Source organism: Podospora pseudopauciseta, chromosome 3 (genome assembly GCF_035222475.1).
Source record: "Podospora pseudopauciseta strain CBS 411.78 chromosome 3, whole genome shotgun sequence".
NCBI lineage: Eukaryota > Fungi > Ascomycota > Sordariomycetes > Sordariales > Podosporaceae > Podospora > Podospora pseudopauciseta.
Window position 1 is genome coordinate 1,141,576 of NC_085893.1, and position 15,857 is coordinate 1,157,432.

Consider the following 15,857-nt stretch of genomic DNA (forward strand, 5'->3'; position numbering starts at 1 on the left):
TTGCGTGAAAAAAGTAGTTGCTCGCTTATACTAGTCGCTCGCTTATATTAGTCGCTCGCTTATAATATACGTTAGGTATCTGAGTAATTCATCAGTTAGCTACTTGAAGCGTTTTGCCATATTGGTTCAAAGCCGCAATAATACTTAGGTAATTTATCCGATTGAAAGCCGCATTTATCATTCCCTCAAAAGATATATGACGGCATCGTTATGGCTGAGCAGTGACCAGCGACTTGACTTGAATATATATTCAATGTTTCAGCTCGCAAAATCCTCCTCTTCTCAATTCGTCCGTTGTTCATATCTCAATGTAAATCTTCAAAATTCATTTGAAATCGTAAAGTCTACTGCCTCGCTCAAACAAGAGACAATTGTCATCGACCTTGCTTCCAACGCTCCCTCCTCATAAAAAAACAGCACGACATATCTAGGTATTCTTCCACATAATAGCGGACCAAAAAGAATCGGGACATGTCCATTTATTATTACGAATTGACAAACGAAGCAAGACTGGTGATTAGGTATAGTGATTATACACAGCTCAAGGAGCACCACTGCCCCGACCAGCACCAGCACCAGCACCAGCACCACCAGCACCGCCCATCATATTTCTGGCCCTGTTTTCATCTTCATCAGTGATATGTTCAATCAACAAGTTTCATGAACAAAACTCACATCTCAGCAATAGAAGGATCAGACATCAAACTCCCAATATCCGGCAGCCCACCCCCGCTACCAAACGAGTTGGCCATATCCCTCAACCTAGGGTTATTCATCAAGTTGGCCATCATGTCCGGGTTGCTCATCAGGTTCTGTGCCATGCTCGCAAACATGGGGTTGTTCATGATGGCGCCAAAATCCAATCCACCTGGACCGCCGCCACCGCCCCCTCTGCCACCGCCGCCAAGCATACCAGCCAGGTCTGCCAGACTGGGAGTACCGCCGCCTCCTGCAGAGGGAGAGGCGCTTCGAGCAGTGGCACTAGCTGACTCCTCGGCCTCAATCTCCGCTACCCTCCTCTTGGCTGTCTCGTACCCCTTCTTCATGGCGTCGCTGCCACCGTTACCCTCGTACTCGATGCCCTTCTGGTAGGCCTCCATCGAGCCCTTGGCGTCACCCAGAGCGAAACGGGCTAGACCGAGACGAGACCAGGCTTTGGTGTATGTTGGCTCAATAGCAACGGCAGCTTCGGCATCCGCCTTGGCGGACTCGTGGTCCTTGGCCGCGGAGTAGGCGGCGGCGCGGTTGGATAGGAAAATGGCGTTGCCGGGGTGGACCGACAAGGCCTGTGTGTAATAGTTAATGGCGGTAGGGTAATCCTTTTGGGCCATTGCCGCGTTGCCCTTGGACTTCAAGGACTCGGCCTGCTTCTTCTGCTCTTCCGTCACGGCGGTTGATGGTGGTGGGGCGCTGGAAGAACCTGCAGACTGAGAGGAGGCGGGGGCGGTGACATTCTTCAACTTCTCGTAGACGGAGTATATCTGGAGGAGGTTTTGGGAGCCGATGGCTGAAGAGACAGCGGCCTTGTCGGAGAAATCGACCGAGAACGCCTCGGTGATGCAGTTGATGGCGATGTCGATGTTGTCGGAGTCTTCCTCGCGGAGGGTGCCGTCTTTGAGGGAGGAGGACAGGAAGTCGCAGACTGCGAGGGCGAGGCGCTGCTTGGAGTTTTGGGCTGCCTGTGGTGGGATAGTTAGATTCCCATATATTCATATATGAGGATAGGGGTAGAAGGCGAAGTTGCGGCTGCTACCCCGCGCAAGGAAAGGTGATGAATACCATTATGAAAAGGAAAGCAGATTTCCTGCTGGCGGCGGATTGGGTATCTTGAGGTGAAAGGACGATGATTTGATATATCCGGGCAGAAACCCAAAAGCAAAGAGGAAAGTAGATGGAAATTGGTAGTCAGCTAGTTAAGTTTGTTGGCGGGGCTCGGTTTCAACCCAAGAGCCAGATGCGTCGGCTGGATTCCACACAAGTCGATGGAGGGGTTAAGGTTGGAGGTGGAATATGCGTGGGTCTGGAACCTTGAGGTCTACAGAAAATATCCGGCTAATGGCGGGCAACTGCAAGAAACTGTAGCAGCTATTATGTAGCGCTCCGGTACTAGTACCAAACGGGAGAGGTGCCGTTTGGGCGCAAATCAAATAGTGGGGCTCGCTGATGTCAACTGCAAACCCCTGGTCTGGGAGCTCTCAACTCGCGCCGCCGACTTCTAAACTTCCAGGCGTTGAACTCACCAACACCGTTGCCCAGAATTGATCACTATTCATAAGAGTCGAAGTGGCGATATAACCGGGGCAACCACAGTCGCGTGAACTCTTTGAGTATAACTTTTTGGTTACATTATCACATGTTTCTTCTCTGCTGACTGACTGTCCCAACAGCGACAGCCGATCCTCCTGTTCCATCACTCATACCTACCTACACCAACAATGGCGACGCCATCAGGCGCAAGCAGCCCAACCGGGTCGCTCACACCCTCCACCTCAGTTCACCCCTCCATCGTACCAGCACCTTACGCCGAGAACGACCAGCACGTCTGCTTCATCTGCCTCCAGAACGAGAACGACACCCCCGACGCGACCTGGGTCCATCCATGCCCATGTACCCTCGAAGCCCACCAAGACTGCATGTTACAATGGGTAGCAGAGATGGAAGTTTCCAACCGGCGGTCAAAGAACGGTCTCCAATGCCCAGCTTGCAAATCCCCCATCACAGTCGAAGAACCCTACGATGCCATCGTCGCCTTGCGCAACCGCTTCAACCGGAAGTTCAGCCGAATATCCCCAGGCCTTCTTGTCCTCATAGTCAGCGAATGCAGCGTTGTTGGCGCCGCTAGCTATGGCTTTGCTGCGATCACAGTATTCGCCGGGCGGAGGGCTGTCGTGTCCATGGTTGACAAGATGGGGGTAATACCTACGGTAATTACATGCTCCTTGATCGGGCCGGGGTTGGTGCTTTCAAGGTGGTTGGCTTCCTTGGGCAACTTGGTGGTGTTACCAGTTAGTGCACTGGTAAGTTCCCCCCTCATGTCAATTCTCACCACCTCAAATTATCTGCTAACATCCTCTACAGTACAGCACGTTCCTAATCGGCCGAAATCAACCTCTCACCTGGCCCCCATCACCAGTATGGGCCGTGGCTTTGATGCCGAGCGTCCAATTCGCTTACACGTTTTTCTACTACGAGCTCTTTGGCAAGCTAGAAAAGCGGCTCAACCGAGCCCTCCGTGGCAGGCCCATGGATGAAGAGCCGCCGAACGAGGCACAGCAGCAACAGCAACCACCACCTATCCAAGCTGTCGCAGCTAATGGCCAGCAGCAACAACGGCAACCTGGCGAACAACAACAACCACCACCACAAAACGGCGCAGGAAACAACAACAACAACAACAACAACAACAACAACAACAACAACAACCAAAGAGAAGGCGAAAACGGAGAAGAAGGCATGTGGGACGCGGTAATCAATCTCGGCCGCGCGGTGGTGGGCCTCTTTGGGGATGACGACGACCAAGCAGATGCTGATCTTGATGACGACGATGTAATGGGCAGAGCCGATGAAATCGTCTTTGAGGTGCAGCTCAATCTCGGAGATGACGGGCATGACCATGATCATGATCATCACCACCACCATCACAATGATGACGATCAAGATGAAATGGGGAATATTCATATGGATGTGGCTGTTCCTGCTGGGCTTCCTGCACCTCCGCCGGCAGCGGCACAACAACCGGCTCCTCCGCCACAGAACAACAACCGCCGCAACCACCGCAACCGCGACAACAACGAAGTTGCCCGTCCACCACCCGGCCCGAACGGGGAGGGGGAAACGAATTTCTTGTCGCTGTTTATTAATTCGATAGTCTCGTCGCTTCTCATGCCGGTGATTTCGTTTGGCATGGGGGAGGCGATTCGGTTCTTGGCACCCAAGTCGTGGGTTACGAGGTCGATCTTTCAAAGGGATTCAATCTGGTCGTCGATTTGGGGTGGTGGTGGGAGGAGGAGGACCATTCCTGCTGCTGCTGGGACTGGCGGGGTGTTTGCGCCTAGTATACTGCAGCATCAGTGGGGGAGGAGTTTGGTCGGGGGGTGTTTGTATGTGGTGCTGAGGGACGCCTGGACGCTGTATGTCAAGTGGAGGAGGGTGCAGGTGAAGCAGAATAGGAGGGTGAAGAATGTGGAGAGACGGGCGGCGGGGAAGGATAACTAGGAGGGGGAGAATGGGGGTAGATCATTTGTAATGAGACTATATTGTGTATTACTATCTGGAAAGTTAGGTGATTTGGCGGTTAGGATGGGGTTACCTAGGTTGGGCTTATGAACAGCGTAACTGCATTGGTCTATTTTTGTTGAGAGAATTACGAGAGGGTGGACAGACAGAAAAGACAGCTTCCAGAATAGGTTCACTGAAAGTGAAATGGAAACCCAAAGGCAATTGAACAAAAAATGTTTCAACTAATTCTCAGTTCATGAATTCTCTAGGTATCCCAAGCCCCAACCATCTCAATACACCTCACTACCCCTATCCCTATCATCCACCACCACCGGCCCGGGCTTATCGTCCACCAAGTAAACCGCGCTCCCACTCCCCGGTTTACTCACCACCACCGCAGCCTCCTTCTGCTCCTCGCTCAAGTCCAACTTGCTGTAATACTCCCTCTCCCACGCCTCCCTCACAGCCTTGACCTTGCCAGCAGGCACGAGATGGACCGAGCAACCACCCCACCCAGCACCCGTCAGTCTACTCCCATAGCTCCCCGCCTTTCTCGCGATAGAACACAGCTCGTCAATCTCCTTGCAGCTGCACTCGTAGACATCCCGGCACGAGTCCTGGGTTTGGTTGAGCAGGTCGCCTAATTGGGCATTGTACTCTGATGTGTCATCCGTGTTTGTCGGTTGCTGCTCAAGCAAGGACATAAACTTTAGCACCCTTAACGCTTCGCTAAACACGTGGAGGGCTCTCTGTCTCAACTTGAACTTCTCCGCCCGGACGGGGAAGCGAGATGTGAATTTCTTGTCGAGTTCATCGACTGAGATGTTAAGGACGGCGGCGATCTCCTCGCGGGTGTAGCCCTCCCTCTTGTCGAGCTTTTCTGCTGTGAGAGCAACCAACTCTTCAAGTTGGGACTCGGTCGACTTGGACTTTGTAGCGCCAGAAGAGTGCTCCTGGAGGGCAAAGTACGTTTCGTGAAAGCCGTGAAGACTGACCGAGAGCGGGCTGGCATCAGATGGGAGTTGAGTTCCGGGGGGGTTGAGAACGGCGTTGAGGTAGGCAGCGGCGAGAGAGCATTCTACCACCCGGAGGTTGTAGTGGACGGGACCAGTGACGAACTTGTCGGCTGTGACGAAGGATTGGGCGATGAGGAAGGTGAGTTCGGGGTTAGTCTTGGGGAACGAGACCGGGCGGGCTTTGAGGGAGGGAGTGAAGGAGACGAAGAGGGCTGAGCCGCGTTCTGAGAAAACGGAGGCGGATTGGTCCATTCTGGAGACATGTCAGCGATGGTCATGAATGGTATAAGATGGTGATGAACTTACCCGCCCGAGTTGACACCAACAGCCCGCTCGCTCACAATAGCCAGCTCAGTCAACTCAGTCTTGTCCACAGTCTTCTCACCATTGGCCACCATGACAGCCAGAGCACTCGAGCTAACAAACGCAGCGCTGGAGCTCAAGCCACCACCCGCCGGAACTGTCCCATCCATCAAGATTTGCATGCTCTTTGGCTCGAAGTCATTGCCGTGCTTCTTGCGCAGCAGCTCCAAAGCACCCCTGAGGCCAGACTTGAAGTAGTTGGTCCACTCGTGAACAGTAGCATCGATATCCACGGCCTCATAGGGAATGTCAAACTCGTGAGCGGGGAATTTGGCGTCTTGAACATTGGCGATCTTGATCTTGTAGTGGCCTTCCTTGGTGTTGGTAGAGGCAACGTTGGTTGATACAGCAAGGAGTGAGTCGGCAGTGATGGCCATGGGGAGGACGGGGTAGAGAGAGTAGTCGATGTGCTCGCCGATGATGTTCACTCTGCCGGGTGATCTAGCCACGAACTCGGCTGGCTGGCCGTAGATGGTCTGGAAGCGAGCGAGGAGGTTGTTCCATCTCTTTGCTTGAGTGCCGATGGCATCAACGGTGTAGATGTCGCTCAGAGAGCTGGCGACGGGGACAGGGCCGGCCATTTTGGATGGTAGCCTCCGGTTCTAGGGCAGGTATCTTGTCGTAAAGGTGAGCTCTGGGACCGGTAGATCGTAAAGGAAGGTATTCATATACCGGAGGGTATCGTGGTGATGCGGATGATTAGGGTGAGGTTGTGGTGAGCGAAAGATATGTGCCCCGCGTTCAGTCGATGAGAAGAAGTAAAATGCCCCGCACTACGGTCATGAGGCCGTATAATTTGGGAAGTACGATGGCGGGCAGCTGCACGCCTGTTCAACCTGTTCAACGGTGGAATTGACCAATAACTGCTGTCAAGGAGATGTTTGTGCAGGCAAATTAGGCAAGTGCTTCCACATCTCGCCTGTCCTTGGTGTCGTCATGCCCTCTGTCTCCCCACACGAGCTGCTTCTCGCCGAGTATTTGACCGCAGCGGAGCTCATGCAGTGCTCCTTCTTTTACATGTCATTATGTTCAGGCAAAGGTCTCGATGCCGAGAAGACAAAGCCTTCGTTCGAGGTAGCTGTTATCTACATCTCAAACACTACTCTGTTTGTGTTCATTATTGCGCCCATAACCAAAAGCTTGATCCTTGGAACCCCAAGATTTGGAGAACTGGCGGGGTTTGCTCCGGAGTCTGGAGCCACGGGGCCGATCCCGGCGGCTCCACACTCCAACCCCCGGCTCCGCTAGCCCCGGACTTGGTGTAAGTGGCACCTTGATTTCCGAGGAACAGGCTTTTCCTCAGGCGTGTCAGGGTTCAAGAAGAACTTTCAGCATCACAAATCCATAATCGACATCTCTGGTGGAAAGAAGATCCTTGTCATGTGAACTTGGTGCTGTATCTACCAGCCATGCCAAATACTTCATATGCATCACAGAAACAGTTAATTTTGCGATTTTGATAGGTGTAAGACTAAGCCAAACAAATGACCATTGACAAACATACTCATACACCAACAACAATCTATTTTTGACATTTCTCACCACCATATCTGATGAAAATCACCTACCAAACCACCACACCCACTCCCAATCCCCATCCTATCATATTTCCCCTAGACAGGTCAAAAAAGCAAAATCAGCAAATGTTGCTACAACTCCAGATTCCCACATTTCCGATTGCAAAAACAGCAAAATGCTAGCAACCACAAATCTCAAGACTCAAAACCCATCGCACATGTACACCATCACCATTCAACCTCCCTCTCCTCTCTTGTCCTCTCCTCTTCCCTCCCCCCCCCCTCCCCCCCCCCTAGTCACCTATCCTCCCAGGTTTCGGATCTGTTTTTCATCTCAAACCACCCATCCCATCGTGACGTGTCCAAAACCCCAAACTCAAAACGCCACACAGGCACCGTACGGATATTTCTGCTGGTCGTCATCAGCACCACAAGAGTGTTATGTGCTTGCCGAGTTGTTTCGTCTCTCCCCCTCCCTCGACCTACAAAAATGATCGGTCGGTCGGTAATAGGGTTATTTGTCTTCCTTGGGGTGCTTTTCGCACCAAAACAACAAACAAGCATTAGCGGGTGTTTCTTCTTTCATATGGAGGAAAGGAAAGGAGGTAGGTTGGAATGCGTACAGGGCAGTTGGTGCATGTGCACTGGCCCTTGGGGCAGGTGCACGTTCCCGAGGTTGAGCAGCCGCAGTCACTCATCGTCGTGGTGGTGGTGGTGGTGGTGGTGTGTGTAGGGGTTTTCTTTGTCTTTCTCAAGCCAAGTATGATTTTCGATTGATGTACGATGAGGATTATTTTTGCTATGGGAAATTGCAGAAACGAAAATCACGGTTCAAGTTGAGGGAGGAAAGGTAAGACGGGAAACTTCCGGGAGGAGGGGCTATATAGTTGATGATGGGGCTGTCAAGGCAGCAGGAATCTTATTCAAATCTATGGACGGGCCGGGGCCGCGTGTTGGGCGGATCTTATCCTGGTGGCTGATCGGGGAGGGTTTTTGGGGGGATGACGTCGGGGGGACGTCAACAAAGACGGGGTTCTAGGGGTCCACGCTGTGACGCCAGGGCGGGATTACGAGATGTGGCTGGTTTGGTGGTGAATGAGTCGTGATAGAGGTGAGCTAATGATTCGTATTGGGGGAGCTAGATAGGCGGAGGGTGTTTCCGGTGGGAGCGGCGACATCGATAAGGTTCGTGAGTTGAGATGAATGAAGATGCCAACCTCTCCTGAACTTTTGATCAATTGATTATGGACATGTCTAGCGTGTATGTCACAGAAGAGTGGACTTGCTTGTCAGTTCTGTGGCCTATCGAAATGAAAGTCATTTGTTCCATTACTTGTTTCTACATGTATGATCACAGCGCATCTCGTGGTCGCATCATCATCTAAATGTCAGGCCCCGCACCCCCGACCACATCTTCGCTATTGTCGTCGAGAATGTCAGACAGAGGATAACTCCACCAATTCTCCCACCACTTATCACTTCCCCCCTCACGTGGAGGCCATACCTGTTTCCAAAGCTCCTTGACTTCTTGATCATCCGTCTTCTTAAGACATTCCAATGCTTTATCCCTGCTGCCAGTCTCCTTGGTAACCTCACGCACCTCCACCTCGGGTGATTCTACATCCTGTCTTGTGCAGATCCATGTACGACCACCGACAACCTCCACGATATCTTCCCAACTGGCGTCGTAGGATGATGACACGGCGTGGTAAGATCTGAGGGCCCTGGCGGAATCTTGGATCGGGAGGCATTTGATTTTGAGCCGTTCCAATGGGCACTTTCTTGCTGCAATCTTTCGAAAGATGGCACGAGCCAAAGTCTCATCGACGGCAATCTCGACTAAAGCCTTCCGAACGTCTCGAAACTTGTCCCATGACAGATCCATGATCGCACTGATGGGAGGAGGGTATTGCGGTTCTGGACAGACAAACTGCAGCACAACCCGTCGGAGCCGTGGCAACCGCCCAAGAAGTCGGTAGATGGCAGTTTCATGCGGTCCCGCCTCACGCGCTAGACGTAAGCGGACGTCTTCCAGGTTTGGACACCACTGAATCAGCTGTCGCACCTTGGAATGATCCAGGGGCGCAAAAGGGTAAATCTGAAGTTTGCGCAAGGCCAGGCGTGGGCCATCGTGGATCCCTTGAAAGGTCGTCTCATCGAGATTGCCGCTCAGCTTGAGGGTGTCGAGATGAGGTAGAACTGAAAGCAACTGGCCGAGGTTGTTGTGCATGTCTTCCCAGTCGACTGATAGGCTCCTGAGGGAAGGGATCTCGCCCTCTGCTGCCATCGACATCAAGGATATGACGTCCAAAGAGAGGCATGGCGATAGTTCGAGGTGACGCAGTTCTGTGAAGGATCGAAGAGGTTTCCAGGCTGCAATATGATTGAGCAGTTCGTAAATAAAGCCGGATGAGTGCAATGTGAGCGACTCCAATGGGTGCTTTTCGGGTTTCTTCGAAATCTTGCCGTCGGCAGATTTGCCAGCACCGGCTTGCTCTAGAAAGTCCTCCCAAGAGGATTCTGGCTGATAAGCCCCGTGCCGCACCGCCATAGTATCGTACCTGTAGTCAAGCTTGAACTTCCTCAGAGAAGGCGAGTTCACTATCAACCAGTGGAGGGCCTCTGTATTGAAGCTTTTCTCTGCTTCGTCGCTATATGGCTCGTACTTCATGTCGATGCTGTAGAGACAGGGAGATGTGAGCAAAGCATACTCATCGGTGTCTATAGCTTGAACGTTACTTGCGGACAAGTAAAGACTCCGCAGACTGAAGGTATGCATATGCAGGCGACTCCGGGGATGGCGTTGGTGCAATGCCTCGAGTATACATCGTGGTATTTGGTGGGTGCAGGCGTAGATAAGATCTCTCAGGCCAGATAGCTGGCCTATGAGGTCGGCGAAGGGTTGCCATGCCTCGTTCAGCTCTTGTTTGCGCTGTGAGTCGTATTTGGGCAGATTAGGCCTGAAATAGCTCGAGTCATAAACGTCCTCCGTTTCACTGTCCCCTTCATTGTCGGGCGACTCGTTCCAACCACCGTTGGCGAGGAATCTTCCGTCGACACCGTTTGGGCCAAGATGATCAGTTCCCAAGAGGAGAAAACCCCTCAGCGTGATTCGACGGACGTGATGGGAGTGATTGTCGACGGCGAGAGTTGCTCTCAGTTCTTCCACATCACGATCGAACTTGTCCCTCTCGCGCGCGGTGAGCTTAATGCTGGTGAAGCGGCGTGGTGCCACTGCTTGACAGCAGAACTTGCTGGCCAAGGAAAAAGGGCGGATGCTGTCTTGATGAAGGAAGTTGGCGAGGTACTGGGCGATGTGTAAAGGGAGCCTCTCCAGAAGGCAGGGTTGCTGAGACATGGCTGGGACGAAGCAATTTGGACGGAAAAAAGTCCAAAGGTCGCGGTATTGTGAGAAGAAGTGAGGCTGCTTCAGGCAGCATCATGATTACAGTTTGGGCAGCTCAGCTCGGCGGCTAGATACACGTGATGTGTGTAATTACATAGATTTCGTCCAAAGCCGTCTTTTTCCATCAACATTACCACCACCGTGCTTTTTCAAGCTCCCAGCAGAACTACACGCAGTCACTCTGATGATTTGAAATCGCATCATTGTACAAAAATCGCATCATGGCACGAAAATCGCATCATTGTACAAAAGTCGCCATTGTGTGTTCGAGGTTGGCCCGCCTTTCTTTCCCCACTCTGGATGATGCTTCATCGATTTGAAGATAATCAGGAGGGCTCAACATCCGGTGACTATGATGGATCTAACGGGTAGCTAGACTAGTGACTTCCGATGTGAATGTGATCGCGTACCTGCAGGCAGAAAACTTCCTGACTAACGGTGAAACGCATCATGAACCAACGACAAACCCTAGTAGTACAAGCTAGTCAACGGCCAAGCTCTATTCTATGTTTTCACGTCGTAGAATTCGACAATCTATGTAACCTCCCTACAGAAACATCAACATACAGCGCAGCCTTCGCTTTCGACTAGCGTTCAACAACTCGCTAGCCCACGAGAGGCTGACAGCCAGGTTCCAACCACCATATGAAAGGATGGCCAAGCATGGAAGCAAAGCGCTGGACTTCAGAATCGACTACCCAAACAACTATTGTTATTGGAATCTTGGTCATGGGGTGAATAGATGAGATGGTCAGAGCTGACAGGATGATCGAGGCCAGTGACAACGAACATGTGCTTCTCAATATCAAATAATATCTGTCGGTTAACGTTTGTAGTTTTGGTACAGAACAAGGCACAAGGCTAGCAAGTGTCCTCCTATTTCGGCAGAGTGGTGACCGCTTCAAACCTGCGCGTCATCACGGGCCGCTTGTCGAATTTGTACGACTTACGCGTGATACGTTGGTGCTCAGCACGATGGCAGGATGCAGGTGCTAGGCATGGGGTGACCGTTGAGGGGTTCCAAAGACCGGGATACTTATCACGACGCTTGTACCAGCCAGGCTAGGACTACACATATCCGCTACCCTGTGGTCCATTTTCAACACCTGCGTCCAACTTCCTCTCCTGGGGCAGGCTAGTGTCAAACTGGTAGAGTAACGAGGGAAATTGGAATGGCTGACGTGTCTTGAGGTAGGAACTCATCATTCTCGCAAATGTTGCCATCCACGGAATAACAAGGGGAGATAACATCGCGAGCATGAGATGATCCGACTATAAGAGCCCCATGTCTTCTCTCGTGGTGAAGCATCTGTTCTGACTGTAGGCCACCCAACAAAGGCGAACAATCAACATGGGCCAAACCTGTACCACCGTTCAGGTTGAGACTGGAGAGAGTTGCTGGCACGTTTACCTCACAATCCCATCTCTTAGCAGTACAGCCTTACTAACCGTTTATTAGGTCTCTGGCTACAAAGTGCGGAATCACAGGGTCACAACTCACCGGTTACAATCCCGCCCCCGAATTCTGCTCGAATTTCCAAGTCGGACAGCACTTATGCTGCTCAGAGCTCGATCAGCATGTCTGCTGCTCCAAGGGAGACTTGCCCGACTTCTCCCCGCAGCCCAACCCGGACGGTTCATGCCATACCTACACTGTTCAGGCCAACGACAATTGTTGGGATATTGCAGCGGCTTACTACATTACACAGCAGCAAATCAATGACTTCAACCAGAACACATGGGGCTGGGCGGGTTGTGCCAACCTCATGCTGGATGCCAAGATCTGTGGGATATCTCAACTTTCTAGAAGACGATCAACCTCGGTGCTGACAAGTCACCCACAGGCCTTTCAACAGGTTCACCGCCCATGCCAGCCCCATTTGCCAACGCCATTTGCGGACCCCAGGTTCCCGGGACCCTCAAGCCCGCCAACATGAACGACCTTGCGACCCTCAACCCATGTCCCCTCAACGCTTGCTGCAACGTCTGGGGACAATGTGGTATCGACGAAAACTTCTGCATCCCAAGTCCAGTCCCTGGAGGTGGACCCGGCACGGCCACACCAGGATCAAACGGTTGTATCGCCAGTTGCGGTATGGACATCGTCGGAGACACTACTCCTCCTGCAGAGTTTAAGCGGATTGCTTACTGGGAGGCATGGAATGCAAACCGTCCTTGTCTTCACATGCCTGTATAATGCCCTCTCTTGGACTTCTCTGTCACAGCTGCTGATCAACTTCGATCGCAACAGGCGAACAGAATCGACACCAACTACTACACCCACGTCCACTTCGCCTTTGGTGATATCACCCCCGGCTTCCAAGTCGACGTCAGCAATCTCCAGGGACCTTACAACGATTTCAAGGCCCTGACGGGTGTGAAACGTATCATAAGTTTTGGCGGTTGGAGCTTCTCAACATCACACGACACCTATGCCATCTTCCGATCTGGTGTCACTCCAGCTCAACGATACGCTTTTGCTCAGGATGTCGTCAATGTGAGACCCCCTCCCCACCCCATCGTTTGTCCTTTTCCTCTAACAGCCCACAGTTCATCATCAACGAAGGCCTCGACGGCGTCGACTTCGACTGGGAATATCCCTCCGCCCCAGACCTCCCCGACATCCCCCCGGCCAACCCCACCGACGGCCAGGACTACCTCTCCTTCCTCCAAACTGTCCGCTCTTTGCTGCCAAGCCACCTCAGCATCAGCATCGCAGCCCCTTCCTCGTTTTGGTATCTGAAAGGCTTTCCCATAGATGAGATCGCCGATGTGGTTGACTACATGTTTGTCCCCGCCCCTCCCTGTTCCTCAACCCCACTGATAACCCCTTACTTAGAGTATACATGACCTACGACCTCCACGGCCAATGGGACTACAACAGCCCCTGGTCCTCCCCGGGTTGTCCCACCGGCAACTGCCTCAGGCACCACACCAACAAGACCGAAACCCTCACCTCCCTCGCCATGATCACCAAGGCGGGCGTCCCCTCGTCCAAAATCATCATCGGCATGGCGTTGTACGGACGCACGGTGAAGATGAGCATACCGGGGTGTTGGGGACCGGATTGTTATTTTACCGGTCCGGCATCGGGGGCTGAGCCGGGGAGGTGTACAGCTGAAGCTGGGTATCTGTCCAACTGGGAGATTGAGGAGATCATCAAGAGTGATCCGAGTGCTTTTCGGTATAGTGATGAGCATGGGGATATTTTGGTGTATGGGGAGGGTCAGTGGGTGAGTTGGATGTCGAGGGGGAGTTATGAGGCTAGGGTGGGGTGGGTGAGGGGGTTCAATATGGGGGGGACAAGTGATTGGGCGGTGGATTTGGGTGAGGATTGGGGGGAGGGGGCTTTGTGCTAGGAGGGATGATCACGGGGGTGGGAAGGGGGTGAGGTTGGATTATAAAGGTTAGGTAGGGAGGAGAGGAGGAGGAGGTTTTGGGAAAGGTTCTGGGGTAGTAGGGGGACGTAAGTACAGAAATTCAATAGCTTGCCATACCTGCCAGAGGCTTCATGGTGGATTGTCCTTTATATATAGGTAGGTGCGACCCCCACAATCAAATATCGATTTGATACCCCGCCTTGACAGGTGCATGCCACGGGTCATGAAATTCAAAGTTTGTGCTGCATGCAATATTGGTGAGAATTCGAGAACAATTGTTGAAGGGATGGCGGCATCATATTAGGTCCCGCTGACTGGAGCTCTGGAAAAGAAGCGCACACCTCATTCATCTTGAAAATAAACAGTTGCCTACTCTGACAGGTTGCTAAGGTAGGTAGGTGAATCCTGAATCATTTACTTCCACCTACTTAACGAATAACCTTATCCCAACTAATAACCTAACATTAGTAACTTTATCCTGCCTACCTAACTAGAGACTTTACTCTAGTTGATACTTATCTCGCGCAAGAGGATAAAGAAAGTCTGTAAATATGACGAAAGAAAGCCCCGTGATTCCAAGCAGTCTCTATAGAATAGTTCAAGGAACGCATTCATCCCCGACAACCCCCCGTGTGACGAACCCTATCCAGAACCTCTGAAAGGGATACTGATCGAACGCACTTCTGAATAATCCTGGTTCGGTGCAGCTAAACAGTGCACAACAAGATGTCTCAATGTAAACACTAGATACCGTGAATACAACTTGAATTGCATACTGCGGAACTGTCTATCTACACCAGCCAGTTCCTCCGTATATATAGACCTCTATCCTCCAGGTACCTCCGTACCTGGCTCACCACGCTCACCAGCGAGCCTGGTGATCCGTCCTGGCTCACCACGCTCACCAGCGAGCCTGGTGATCCGTCCTGGCTCACCACGCTCACCAGCGAGCCTGGTGATCCGTCCTGGCTCACCACGCTCACCAGTGAGCCAGGTGAGCCGGCTCACTTCTGCCAAGAGTGAGCGCCCCACTGTCCTGCAGTTCCGTCGTTTCCTTCCACTTGATTGGCCACCATAACCGGCTGCAGTCTCCATCCTGCCTTACCATATGGTTGGTCTGTGACATGATGCCCCCCCTCCTTGTCTTTCGTCCCGAAAGATACGCTACTACTATCCCTTATACCCTGGCGCTTCTTCTTTTTCTTCTACCACGTATGTATCTCCTCCCTTCCTTCCGCTCCAGCGTTACTGACCATGTCGGGGCGCGTAGAGAAACGTTACCGCAATACTACTCGCGAACGAACAGTTCTTTCTGATTCGATTGAACAGGACGGTATCGAAATCATGCCTTGCTCCCGCTACTGGCGCGCGAAGCCCCAAGGGCGCTGTATCATGAAAGAGGGGTCGAACCGCTGCTCGAACTGCGTTCGAGCAGGCAAGCCGTGTAACGGTCCTAACGTGGCCGACTCCCGTACGTACCCGGGTGCCGTAGCCGTACGTCCTTTGCTAATAGCCGTAGTAATAAAGAACTTGTCGGAACAGAAGAAGATTGATGACGAGATAGCCGCAAAAGAGAACTTGCTGGCCGAGACGTTAAGTGCCTTGACTCGCCTGCGTAAGCAGCGTGCGTCGATGCGTGACTGGGGTTCCGAGCTCTTCCGTCGAGGCATGGAGTCTCTGGACGAGGCCGATGGCGTATCGTCTCCTACAGACCCTTCCCAAGAGCAGTGTCTTGTTGGTCGGGCTCAGTCAATGGGTACCTTTGGAGTGGTGGATTGGGAGGCGGTTGAGGTCGCTCCCTCAGATCCTGGCATGGCCCCTAACTCCCCCGCTGGCCTTAACTGGCCGCCTGACCTTTCCTTGGATCCGGGCACGGCCGGTCCTTCCTTCCTCGCCGCGCCAGATGCCGCCGATGGCGCGCCTCCCACTTCCCAAGGTGCCTGAGACGCGTGGCACT

The 15,857-nt window shown here is 52.5% G+C and overlaps 5 protein-coding genes across 5 annotated transcripts; 2 read left to right on the forward strand and 3 right to left on the reverse strand.

Moving 5' to 3' along the window:
* Positions 1-278: 278 nt before the first annotated feature.
* On the reverse strand, positions 279-2,848 carry sgt2 (Small glutamine-rich tetratricopeptide repeat-containing protein 2). Its single transcript, XM_062910767.1, has 3 exons — positions 1,780-2,848; positions 676-1,679; positions 279-617 (listed from the first exon to the last, which is right to left on the reverse strand). Exons 1-3 carry the CDS (start codon positions 1,780-1,782, stop codon positions 542-544), a joined length of 1,083 nt encoding a protein of 360 aa, XP_062766734.1. The 5' UTR covers positions 1,783-2,848; the 3' UTR covers positions 279-541.
* On the forward strand, positions 2,173-4,261 carry QC763_303150 (uncharacterized protein). The gene is made up of 3 exons (XM_062910768.1): positions 2,173-2,327; positions 2,388-3,017; positions 3,079-4,261. The coding sequence occupies exons 2-3, from the start codon at positions 2,436-2,438 to the stop codon at positions 4,213-4,215; spliced, it is 1,719 nt and encodes a 572-aa protein (XP_062766735.1). The 5' UTR covers positions 2,173-2,327; positions 2,388-2,435; the 3' UTR covers positions 4,216-4,261.
* GAL1 (galactokinase) lies at positions 4,233-6,664 on the reverse strand. Its single transcript, XM_062910769.1, has 2 exons — positions 5,541-6,664; positions 4,233-5,487 (listed from the first exon to the last, which is right to left on the reverse strand). Exons 1-2 carry the CDS (start codon positions 6,176-6,178, stop codon positions 4,509-4,511), a joined length of 1,617 nt encoding a protein of 538 aa, XP_062766736.1. The 5' UTR covers positions 6,179-6,664; the 3' UTR covers positions 4,233-4,508.
* Positions 6,665-8,495: 1,831 nt separating this feature from the next.
* Positions 8,496-10,472, reverse strand: QC763_303170 (uncharacterized protein; the record flags this gene model as incomplete). The annotated part of the gene is made up of 1 exon (XM_062910770.1): positions 8,496-10,472. The coding sequence occupies one exon, from the start codon at positions 10,470-10,472 to the stop codon at positions 8,496-8,498; it is 1,977 nt and encodes a 658-aa protein (XP_062766737.1).
* Positions 10,473-11,871: 1,399 nt separating this feature from the next.
* On the forward strand, positions 11,872-15,844 carry QC763_303180 (uncharacterized protein; the record flags this gene model as incomplete). Its single annotated transcript, XM_062910771.1, has 9 exons — positions 11,872-11,914; positions 12,009-12,305; positions 12,365-12,711; positions 12,772-13,017; positions 13,071-13,306; positions 13,360-13,872; positions 14,770-14,894; positions 15,171-15,371; positions 15,420-15,844. The coding sequence occupies 9 exons, from the start codon at positions 11,872-11,874 to the stop codon at positions 15,842-15,844; spliced, it is 2,433 nt and encodes an 810-aa protein (XP_062766738.1).
* Between the last annotated feature and the right edge of the window lie 13 nt (positions 15,845-15,857).